Source organism: Coregonus lavaretus (assembly GCF_964263955.1).
Source record: "Coregonus lavaretus genome assembly, contig: HAP1_SCAFFOLD_347, whole genome shotgun sequence".
Taxonomy (NCBI): Eukaryota; Metazoa; Chordata; class Actinopteri; order Salmoniformes; family Salmonidae; genus Coregonus; species Coregonus lavaretus.
The window spans coordinates 239,120-252,082 of NW_028162446.1; the positions used below are offsets into that span (position 1 = coordinate 239,120).

Sequence of the window (12,963 nt, forward strand, 5' to 3'; positions counted from 1 at the left end):
ATGAGGAAGCCCTGCACCATTACTGTCCCAGACTGGTACACGTTGACAGAGGTTGTTTCAAATTCCTCAATGTCTAGTATTAATGTCTAGAGAGAGACTAGTATAGTCTAGTCTCTCTTTCTTTCTTTCTTTCTTTCTTTCTTTCTTTCTTTTCTTTCTTTCTTTCTTCTCTCTCTCTCTCTCTCCTCTCTCTCTCTCTCTCTCTCTCTCTCTCTCTCTCTCTCTTCTCTCTCTCTCTCTCTCTCTCTCTCTCTCTCTCTCCTCTCTCTCTCTCTCTCTCTCTCTCTCTCTCTCTCCTCTCCTTCCCTGTACCTAGATAGAAACCACATCACTAGAACTATCAGGGGCCATTTCCCCTTGGTCGTAATGATCTCTCCTCTCTGTGTGTGTCTGTCTCTCTCTCTGCCTGTGTATAGTGATGCAGAGGACTGGTTCTGTGAGTGCCCTCCTCTCTACTCTGGTCGGCTCTGCCAGTTCACAGCCTGTGAGTGGAGCCCCTGTGGTCACGGAGCCACCTGCATCCCCAAGTCTCACCAGGAAGCTGTGTGTCTCTGCCCCTACGGAAGACAGGGCCTGCTGTGTGATGATGGTAAGATATAGACATAATATATTATATATAATATATAATGTTATAGTTATACATAATACATGCATATCACAGGAGGCTGCTGAGGGGAGGACGGCTCATAATAGTGGCTGGAACGGAGCGTATGGAATGGCATCAAACACATGGAAACCATGTGTTTGATGTATTTGATACCATTCCACTGATTGCGCTCCAGCCATTACCACAAGCCCGTCCTCCCCAATTAAGGTGACACCAACCTCCTGTGATGCATATCAGACATGCAGTGTGACAGGGCCTGCTGCGTAGAGAAGGTTAGACCCATACATACAGTACTCTAATACCCTTTTCACACTACTGAGCCATACCGAGCTGTTAGTTAGCCTGGGTAGTCATTCACTCATTGACCATTGTTGCTGGACACTTGTTCTTGTTTGAAAGGACGGCGTTCGGTACGGCCAGCACGGTAAGGCTCATGTTGGCACAGATGTGTGTAAAGGATACAAAACTTCAGGGCATCAGACCTGGGTTCAAATAGTATCTGTTTTCTTTCAAATACTTCAAATGAGCTTGATTGACCTGGCCTAGTGCAACGGGACCAATAGAATAGTACCAAAAGTGCAAACCCCGCCCAGCTGGCACTCCAGGCAGGCTCAAATCAAACACTCAAAGTATGTGAAAGAAAACACATACTATTTGAACCCAGGTCTGCTCCACAGTCTTGGGGATCGGTTGAGAGGCAACAGTGGCGAGATCAAAGATAGTGAAGAACAGCAAGGAAGTAACAGGGAGAAGTTAATGAAATGGAAATCCTGTTGGGGGGAAAAGCTTGTGTCTTCCTTTACGAATGGATTTTAACATTAGGGTGATAATAATCAATAGCTTTACAAAGTGTATTTATCTACTCTGCTGGATGTTCCAGAGAGGCGGTGGAGCTCTGATAAGTTCTTAAAAGGATATTTTCTAAGTAGCTAGCTGGTTTAGTGCTTTGGTTTTCCAAGCAGTCACCTTCAATAAGGGTTAACCTACAGTCAAGGGCTGTGTCCCAAATGGTAACCTATTCCCTATATAGTGCCCTACTTGGAAAGTAGTGCACTATAAAGTGAAAAGTAGTGCACTATGAAGGGAAAAGTAGTGCACTATAAAGGGAAAAATAGTGCACTATGAAGGGAAAAGTAGTGCACTATGAAGGGAATTTCGGGCACAGTGAAGGACTATGAATCCAGTAATGTTTCTAATTAAACTGATGTACAAGTTCACCCATTGGAGAAGACGCTAGGAGGCAGTTTGGTGGAGAGAGCCCTAATCTAATGAGGAGGCAGCTTGGTGGAGAGAGCCCTAATCTAATGAGGAGGCAGCTTGGTGGAGAGAGCCCTAATCTAATGAGGTGACAGTTTGGTGGAGAGAGCCCTAATCTAATGAGGAGGCAGCTTGGTGGAGAGAGCCCTAATCTAATGAGGAGGCAGCTTGGTGGAGAGAGCCCTAATCTAATGAGGAGGCAGCTTGGTGGAGAGAGCCCTAATCTAATGAGGAGGCAGCTTGGTGGAGAGAGCCCTAATCTAATGAGGAGGCAGCTTGGTGGAGAGAGCCCTAATCTAATGAGGTGGCAGCTTGGTGGAGAGAGCCCTAATCTAATGAGGTGGCAGCTTGGTGGAGAGAGCCCTAATCTAATGAGGAGGCAGCTTGGTGGAGAGAGCCCTAATCTAATGAGGAGGCAGCTTGGTGGAGAGAGCCCTAATCTAATGAGGAGGCAGCTTGGTGGAGAGAGCCCTTGGCACAGAAGGCACACACACACACACACACCACATGCCCACAAACACACACACACAAAAACACAGTCACTCTTTATCTATCTTTCTGACACACACACACACACACGCACACACAGTCTGAGCTGAGTGCCTGGATGCCAAATAGAGTCCTTTAATCTTAGCGTGTCACACTGAGAGTGGCTTACATTTGAATTTAAATCCATATACCAACAGATACCATCACAGTCAATATATAGGGGCCCTGGTTTAAATCCATATACCAACAGATACCATCACAGTCAATATATAGGGGCCCTGGTTTAAATCCATATACCAACAGATACCATCACAGTCAATATATAGGGGCCCTGGTTTAAATCCTGATACCATCAGATAATATCACAGTCAATATATAGGGGCCCTGGTTTAAATCCTGATACCATCAGATAATATCACAGTCAATATAGAGGGGCCCTGGTTTAAAGTAGAGCACTAAATAGGGAATAAGAGGCCATTTGAGACGTAGTCAGCGTTTTCCTCGTGCTTCGTTTGGACGTGCAGCTACTTTCCCTAATGGTTAAGCTAACTCTTTACATACATGTTGTTATAGATACAGAGTGTGTAGGAAGGTATGTCAACATACATGCATGTTTTGCCGTCTTCAAAAAACATGAATGATGGATTTTCAGCTCAGAAAGATCATTTTGAGAATGTGTTTTTTTTGTGTGTACTGTATTTACTATTACAGTACTGTACTGTTCAGTCTGTTTATTCACTCTGTGGAATATTGATGGGTTTGTGGAGTTCAAGGTTAGCTACTGAGAGAGGGGAAAACATTAGGAAACAATATGGATGTGTGGTGGATGCTGTTAAGCACAATACCCTTTAGAAAAACATCAACAATATGGATTTTCTACACTGAGTGCACAAAACATTAAGAACACTTTCCTAATATTGAGTTAACCGCCCCCGCCCCCTTTTGCCCTCAGAACTTCCTCAATTTGTCGGGGCATGGACTACAAGGTGTTGAAATCATTCCACAGGGATGCTGGCCCATGTTGACTCCAATGCTTCCCACAGTTGTGTCAAGTTGGCTGGATGTCCTTTGGGTGGTGGGCCATTCTTGATACACACGGGAAACTGTGTGGAGAAAAAAAAAACAGCAGCATTGCAGTTCTTTACACAACCAGTGTGCCTGGCACCTACTACCATACCCCGTTCAAAGGCACTTCAATATTTTGTCTTGCCCATTTACCCTCTGAATGGCACAAATACATCATCCATGTCTCAATTGTCTCAAGGCTTAAAATCCTTCTTTAACCTGTCTCCTCCCCTTCATCTACACAGATTGAAGTGGATTTAACAAGTGACATCCATAAGGGATCATATCTTTCCCCTGGATTCACCTGGTCAGTCTATGCCATGGAAAGAGCTGGTGTTCTTAATGTTTTGTCCTTTATGCCTCACCACCACCTGGGTGATAGAATGTCCTTTATGCCTGACCACCACCTGGGTGATAGAACGTCCTTTATGCCTCACCACCACCTGGGTGATAGAACGTCCTTTATGCCTCACCACCACCTGGGTGATAGAACGTCCTTTATGCCTCACCACCACCTGGGTGATAGAATGTCCTTTATGCCTGACCACCACCTGGGTGATAGAATGTCCTTTATGCCTCACCACCACCTGGGTGATAGAATGTCCTTTATGCCTCACCACCACCTGGGTGATAGAACGTCCTTTAGTCCATCACCACCAACCTGGGTGATAGAACGTCCTTTAGTCCATCACCACCAACCTGGGTGATAGAACATCCTTAAGTGCCTCAAACCTCTCATAGAAGGTCCATGAAGGTCAATAAGCATCTCATTCTTAATAAACAGCAGGGATGGGGTCAGTTCCATTTACCTTCAGTCAATTCTGGAAGCAAACTGAAATTCCAATGTCCAATCATTGCTTTTCAATGAGTACAATTGGATTCTGAATTTCAGTTTACTTCCTGAATCAACCTAATTGAAATGGAATTGATCCCAACCCAGATATACAGTGAGAATAATATGTGTGTAGGTCCTCAACTCAAAAAGAGTGTTCATTTAAACAGATTCCCAAAATGATTTGCATAACTGATGAATCCCAAACAGCCCACCCTCGCTCTACTTTTCTGTAACCCCTTATATCACTGAGTTGTGCCACAGCTGTTCAGGTGTTCTGTCCATGCTTAGAGAGATGTGTCTCTACACGACTACACACATCTAGCCTGGTTCCTGGTCTAGCCTGGTTCCTCTTGCCAACTCTGATGGTCATTCTCATGTCTTGTCACGCAATAGGAGTTAGCAAACTGATCTGGGACCTGGCTTTCACATTTATAACAGCAGAGATAATACTAAACTTCCTCTCTTAAAGCTCAAACTGATCTGGCACCTGGCTATCACATTTATAACAGCAGAGATAATACTAAACTTCCTCTCTTACTTATTCTCTTCATGATGGAAGGATTAGATGACAGTGTTATTTTGTGGCTTGTTGTAGGACATATTTCCCCACAGCTGTGGATGGGTTCAATGGGCTACACGCAGTTCAAATAAATCTGCAGGCCTCAATCTCAAATGGATGGGAATCATTATTCATTTATTTTATTTTCATTTGGGAATCCGACCTCTTCATTTCTCCTGATTTATTCGAAACAGGGATCTATTTTCTCTGCCTAGAAGCAATGTTGTGTATTTACCCCATTGCAAGGTTTGATTGAATGGCAGCCAGCCATGTCAGCCAAGGTCTTTTAATGTGTTAGACATGCATTTCCATGGGGAGAGGAGAACACAATATACACTTCCTCTGTACTTGGTGAAAATAGTTAATGTTTTAGCTCACAGAGCTTCTGGTATGTGTTCTATTGTAGTGTCTAATAATACAGTACTCCGAGCTACAGGAGTTACCAGACTACACGAGGTGAACTCAAACTCAGAATAACAACAGCAGGCTTTATGGTGTCTATTGATTTGTGTTGTTCAAACCGTCGGTTTACAACAAATATAATAACACAAGTTACTCCCAATAAGTCAGCCTTAAGGCTTCCTGTATCAGTATAGATTGGGTGGGAGCAGGGGAAGGGTCGGTAGGTTACATTTTTAATGGTTGTGGAAGCATCCCAAATGGCACCCTATTTCTTACATAATGCACTTCATTTTACATTTACATTTTAGTCATTTAGCAGACGCTCTTATCCAGAGCGACTTACAGTTAGTGAATACATATTTTTTTATACTGGCCCCCCGTGGGAATCGAACCCACAACCCTGGCATTGCAAACACCATGCTCTATCAACTGAGCTACATCCCTGCCGGCCATTCCCTCCCCTACCCTGGACGACGCTGGGCCAATTGTGCGCCGCCCATGAGTCTCCCGGTCGCGGCCGGCTGCGACAGAGCCTGGATTCGAACCAGGATCTCTAGTGGCACAGTTAGCACTGCGATGCAGTGCCTTAGACCACTGCGCCACTCAGGAGACACTTCCTGATGGATCTGGTCAAAAGTAGTGCACTATTTAGGGAATAGGGTGCCATTTTGGACATAGCACCACCATGTTCAGTTCATCCCAATGGAACACATTCAGGCCATCTAGAGAGGAGACCAATCACTACTCTCAGTGCCATCACACAGGATGTAAGCTAACGTAGCAGGCGCAAAAAGACGGCTGAGCGGAGTTCCGACATCCGGTTTCAGAGGAAAAGGCAGGTACTGTAGGTTGTATTAGCTGTATTAGCTGAAAAATGGATGCATCCGGTTGCTGTCCAACCCCGCTTAGGGTGCACAGGGTGTCAGGGAATACAAATAGAACACCACAGATCTTCCACAACCCGTTGTTGAACCTGTCGATTAAGGGTCACGCCTGGGCTCCACCTACAGAACAACCTTTTGTGCTTGTTTATGATATTTGATGGAGGAGGGGATTTTGTACCCTGTGGATACCTCACTATCCTTTGTCAAATGTAGTGTGTAGAGCCCTGATCCCTGAGACTATCCTGTCCTAGAAATAGCATGTTATATGTACATTACATGTATGTGACCCTTGACAAGAAGCTCAACAGGAACTCATGCTCATGTCAGCTGACTCCCTGCAACTAACCACAGAGAAGGGGAGGAGGAAGAGAAAGAGAGGGAAGCGGCACTCAGTGAGCAGAGGTTAAAAAACAACATGCTGCATGACACTGAGGGAGCATCCGCAGACAATCAGTTCAAACTGACTATAGAAGCTCAGATTGAGCTGTTGCTAAAAAGCCGTGAAGCAGCCATTCAATAAAGACTGTGGAAATACAAACCAATATAGAAATCAAAATACAAACCAGACCACAAACAATAACTGCAGAATGATTTTCTCCGTAAGATGCATCAATAATTCACAAACAGAGGAGCACTGACGCAGGCACGGAGGGGAGCTCTGTGAAGGACCTCACGCTGCTTGCTTAGCGATTACAGCTTCCTCCTGAAGCGTCTTACTAGCTGGCGCCAAGTGAAAAGCTAACTATTCACTGGCGTAAGTGGGGACACCTCAGACTGAGGAATACTTTTCACAAATCTCCATGTAAAAAAAAAACTATAGTGCACTAAAAGGAAAATAGTGCACTATAAAGGGAATCGGGTGCCATTTGGGACGCTGGCATTGTATTTAGCCATGGCCGGGAGGACTAGAAGGGCTGAGGGAGAAATACAGAAAGAATATGCAAGTTACAATATATTTGCTACGGTGTAGAGTGTAATGTTCTGAGCATGACCAGGGTCTGATTGGTGTGCCGGGGGGGGTGGGATATTCCCATTAAGTCCCTTCCTGGTGTCAATCCAGTGGATCAGTGGTCGATGCTAAAATGAAGAGAGAACAAGGGAGAAGGCAGGCAGCGTTATTGAATCAACGATGCGTTTACAACTAGTAAGCTGTTGATTGTAATTGATAATCACTGGGATTAGTTATTGTCCCCCTAGCTACCAGCAGTGAACATTATGTAGGGAATTTGAATTGTTGCTCGCCTGCCAAGAACCTTTGTTAGCAGCGACTAATGAAAATAAAATGGGGAAAAGACAGTATTGGAAAACAGGCCATCATCCTTTTATCATTGGTGGGGGGGTACACAGAATAGGAATTGATGGTGTCTCTGGTACGGCATGGTGAATCAACAGTGCCATCTGGTGGCAACTTGTAGTACTGCTGATGCTGGTGACGTGTTGGAAACGAAATCATCAAAGACATTTATGGAATATTAATGTTAAGATTGATGTGGTAAGAGCTGTGTATAGATATATGGTGATATAGAGACACATTGGTTCTGGATGTAACACACAGTATTTCAGCTACTGTACACTATTTCATCAAGTTCTGTAGTGTTTTATGTCCATAGGACTAAGATGTGTAGGCTACTGTCAGTTATCCTCACTGGGGCTTCTAGTCTATTCTATTCTATACTGTCAGTTATCCTCACTGGGGCTTCTAGTCTATTCTATTCTATACTGTCAGTTATCCTCACTGGGGCTTCTAGTATATTCTATTCTATACTGTCAGTTATCCTCACTGGGGCTTCTAGTCTATTCTATTCTATACTGTCAGTTATCCTCACTGGGGCTTCTAGTCTATTCTATTCTATACTGTCAGTTATCCTCACTGGGGCTTCTAGTCTATTCTATTCTATACTGTCAGTTATCCTCACTGGGGCTTCTAGTATATTCTATTCTATACTGTCAGTTATCCTCACTGGGGCTTCTAGTCTATTCTATTCTATACTGTCAGTTATCCTCACTGGGGCTTCTAGTCTATTCTATTATATTCTAGTCTATTCTTCTACCCATGTGCCTTTATGTTAGATTACTCTTTATCGGGGATCAATTGTGATGTTGTCACATTTCTGCCTCATATTTGTTTGTGAGTAACAGAACTGTATGTTCCTTGATGGTGAGGGACGAACTGTAACACTGTTTGTATATTGCTTTTCATTTTCCTCTGCAGCCATCAACATCACCCGGGCCAGGTTCAGTGGGAATGATGAGTCTGGATACACCTCGTTCACAGCGTACTCCTCCATCCCCAGCCTCAGTGGCTACTATGAGTTCCAACTGAAACTAACGTTTGCCGACAACGCCTCAGCCCTGAAGGACAACCTCATCCTCTTCTCTGGACAGAAAGGACAAGGTGAGGATGGAGCAGTCTATTTTTCTTTTGTTAAAGGAGAATGTTCCGTTCAACCTTTAGGATTTTTCATTCATTTTATTTTTTTTCAAAAGGAGTGGGGCAGTCCCAATGCGTGGCTCCTAATAGATTTCTCAGGGCGATTAGATTCCACACACACACACACACACACACACACACACACACACACACACTCTCCCACACGTGCACAAACATACTCTCTCTCCCACAAACACACACACACACACACACACACTTTCCACTCACTTCCCCACTAATAAAGATATTTCCCCCAAGGGACTCCCCTTGGCAGAGTACGAGACGGTTTCAACCTGTTTCTACTGATGAGTGTTCCAGCCATCTCCCTGTAATTAATTCAACTCTCATCCAAACTATTGTTTTACACATCAAGAATCTTTTATTTTCTTTCAGAGAGGGTAATAAAATAAAAGCCGTAGCTGGCAGCCAATGGATGACGAGGTAATACAAGCAAGCAAACGACTCCCATTCATTTATGTAAATAGCTTTTAATGTTCTCTGATATGAGGCAGATGAGACATATATTGGATACACTATTAATATGCTTTTCTTTTAATGAAGGGACAGACATAGCTTTAGCCTTCCTTCCTTCCTTCCTTCCTTCCTTCCTTCCTTCCTTCCTTCCTTCCTTCCTTCCTTCCTTCCTTCCTTCCTTCCTTCCTTCCTTCCTTCCTTCCTTTTCTTTCCTTTCCTTTCCTTTCCTTTCCTTTCCTTTCCTTTCCTTTCCTTTCCTTTCCTTTCCTTTCCTTTCCTTTCCTTTCCTTTCCTTTCCTTTCCTTTCCTTTCCTTTCCTTTGTTTCCTTTCCTTTCCTTTCCTTTCCTTTCCTTTCCTTTGTTTCCTTTCCTTCCTTCCTTCCTTCCTTCCTTTCCTTTCCTTTCCTTTCCTTCCTTCCTTCCTTCCTTCCTTCCTTTCCTTCCTTCCTTTCCTTTCCTTCCTTTTTTTTTTCTTCCTTTCTCTCAGGTCAGCTTTAATAGCTGCTTAACTGTCTGCCATGTCATCAGTGCACAGTATGTTTAATCAAAAGACAGAGGGTGCATTCCAAACGGCACCCTATTCCCTATATAGTGCATACTGTATGAAGCCCAGACGGCTCTGGTCAAAAGGAACACTATGTAGGGAATAGGTTGCCGTTTGGGACAGCTGAATAGGAAACAAAAGGGTTGGGTTGTGGATCTTCTGCACTTGGCTGGTTCCCTCTAGAGATGACTATTTAGGGAGATTCATCCAGGGAGAGGAGGAGGGAGACAGCAAACTTGAATAATGATGCAATCGTCAGGGGAATGAACAGAACAGAAAGAATAGCACTGTACAAAGAAAGGACAAAATAAAAGAGAGACATTTAAAAAGAAGGATAATGAACAACGATAACTGGTCTGATAAATTGTCATCAAACCACTAGAATGCTTTGCTTTGTATTAAACTGTGATGTTTTTGGATTGGATGACAACAATTACCAAATGTCTAATCAAGTTAGGCATTTTAGAACTTAGAAGCAATCATACCATGAAATCAAACGTAGATATACAATGCACCATAGATACACAATGCACCATAGATATACAATGCACCATAGATATACAATGCACCATAGATATACAAACTACTGAAGAAATAGAAAAGTAGGAAGTATATAAAAACAAAAGTAGCATCTTCCTTCAATATTTTTCACGTTGAGAAAATATATCTAATGCATATCCATGACCCATTACAGTATATATTCTTCTGTATCTAATGCATATCCATGACCCATTACAGTATATATTCTTCTGTATCTAATGCATATCCATGACCCATTCCAGTATATATTCTTCTGTATCTAATGCATATCCATGACCCATTACAGTATATATTCTTCTGTATCTAATGCATATCCATTACCCATTACAGTATATATTCTTCTGTATCTAATGCATATCCATTACCCATTCCAGTATATATTCTTCTGTATCTAATGCATATCCATGACCCATTACAGTATATATTCTTCTGTATCTAATGCATATCCATTACCCATTACAGTATATATTCTTCTGTATCTAATGCATATCCATGACCCATTACAGTATATATTCTTCTGTATCTAATGCATATCCATTACCCATTACAGTATATATTCTTCTGTATCTAATGCATATCCATGACCCATTACAGTATATATTCTTCTGTATCTAATGCATATCCATGACCCATTACAGTATATATTCTTCTGCGAGAAGAAAGGGTGCTATATAGAACCAAAATGGGTTAAATGGCTCGCTTCATATGGCCCTCAAAAAGGTTCTATATAGAACTGCTCAGCACCCTTCTTTTAAGCAGTGTATATACAGATACTGGTCGCGTTCATTGTCTTGTGACAGGTGGCTTCACTCCTCCGCGATGCTTGTCCCTCAACCCATATACTGCTCCATGAAGCACAAAAAATCCTTCGCTAGATGTAAAATGGTGCGACTAAGACTTCCTCACCCAAAAAACCATAAACATTGTTGACATATTCATTGTTTTAGCTTTAGATTAATTCAGACAGTTTTGAGGCAGAAATGGGGTTCAGCAGACGATGACGATGTCACCAAGGTAATATTTTAGAATGTTATGCAGCACATAGTAGCCGGACTACTTGATCTATCCCATTACTCTTTGTGAGATACGAGACCGATCAGTGCAGGAGGAGTCATTGCACTATCTGACGTAAGACAATGGGGTTGTGTGTGTTTGAGTCATACATCAGTATTCTATATTGTATATATGATATATGTGTTGTATATTGTATATATGATATATGTATTCCATATTGTATGTATGATATATGTGTTCTCTATTGTATATATGATATACAGTTGAAGACGGAAGTTTACATACACCTTAGCCAAATACATTTAAACTCAGTTTTTCCACAATTCCTGACATTTAATCCTAGTAATAATTCCCTGTCTTAGGTCAGTTAGGATCACCACTTTATTTTAAGAATGTGAAATGTGAGAATAATAGTAGAGAGAATGATTTATTTCAGCTTTTACATTCCCAGTGGGTCAGAAGTTTACATACAGTCAATTAGTATTTGGTAGCATTGCCTTTAAATTATTTAACTTGGGTCAAACGTTTCGGGTAGCCTTCCACAAGCTTCCCACAATAAGTTGGGTGAATTTTGGCCCATTCCTCCTGACAGAGCTGGTGTAACTGAGTCAGGTTTGTAGGCCTCCTTGCTCGCACATGCTTTTTCAGTTCTGCCCACAGATGCTCTATAGGATTGAGGTCAGGGCTTTGTGATGGCCACTCCAATACCTTGACTTTGTTGTCCATTTTGCCACAACTTTGGAAGTATGCTTGGGGTCATTGTCCATTTGGAAGACCCATTTGCAACCAAGCTTTAACTTCCTGACTGATGTCTTGAGATGTTGCTTCAATATATCCACATCATTTTCCTTCCTCATGATGCCATCTATTTTCTGAAGTGCACCAGTCCCTCCTGCAGCAAAGCACCCCCACAGCATGATGCTACCACCCCCGTGCTTCACGGTTGGGATGGTGTTCATCGGCTTGCAAGCCTCACTCCCTTTTTCCTGCAAACATAACGATGGTCATTATGGCCAAACAGTTCTATTTTTGTTTCATCAGACCAGAGGACATTTCTCCAAAATGTACAATCTTTGTCCCCATGTGCATTTGCAAGCCGTAGTCTGGGTTTTTTATGGCAGTTTTGGAGCAGTGGCTTCTTCCTAGGCTGAGCGGTCTTTCATGTTATGTCGATATAGGACTTGTTTTACTGTGGATATAGATACTTTTGTACCTGTTTCCTCCAGCATCTTCACAAGGTCCTTTGCTGTTGTTCTGGGATTGATTTGCACTTTTCGCACCAAAGTACGTTCATCTCTAGGAGACAGAATGCGTCTCCTTCCTGAGCGGTATGACGGCTGCGTGGTCCCATGGTGTTTATACTTGCGTACTATTGTTTGTACAGATGAACGTGGTACCTTCAGGCGTTTGGAAATTGCTCCCAAGGATGAACCAGACTTGTGGAGGTCTACAATTTTTTTCTGAGGTCTTGGCTGATTTCTTTTGATTTTCCCATGATGTCAAGCAAAGAGGCACTGAGTTTGAAGGTAGGCCTTGAAATACATCCACAGGTACACCTCCAATTGACTCAAATGATGTAAATTAGCCTATCAGAAGCTTCAAAAGCCATGACATAATTTTCTGGAATTTTCCAAGCTGTTTAAAGGCACAGTCAACTTAGTGTATGTAAACTTCTGACCCACTGGAATTGTGATACAGTGAATTATAAGTGAATTAATCTTTTGTGTGTCATGCACAAAGTAGATGTCCTAACCGACTTGCCAAAACAATAGTTTGTTAACAAGAAATTAGATTTGTGGAGTGGTTGAAAACAAGTTTTAATGACTCCAACCTAAGTGTATGTAAACTTCGACTTCAACTGT

The 12,963-nt window shown here is 42.5% G+C and overlaps 1 protein-coding gene across 1 annotated transcript in view; it reads left to right on the top strand.

Annotated features, from left to right (window-relative positions):
• The window catches only part of LOC311119232 (protein eyes shut homolog), a gene marked incomplete at both ends in the record, with an annotated part of 59,901 nt that continues 46,938 nt past the window's right edge, over positions 1–12,963 (top strand). Inside the window, 3 exons of the mRNA XM_084193958.1 lie at positions 1–35; positions 417–589; positions 8,311–8,493. Coding sequence (XP_084050084.1) covers positions 1–35; positions 417–589; positions 8,311–8,493 — 391 coding nt within the window. The remainder of the gene's footprint in view (positions 36–416; positions 590–8,310; positions 8,494–12,963) is intronic.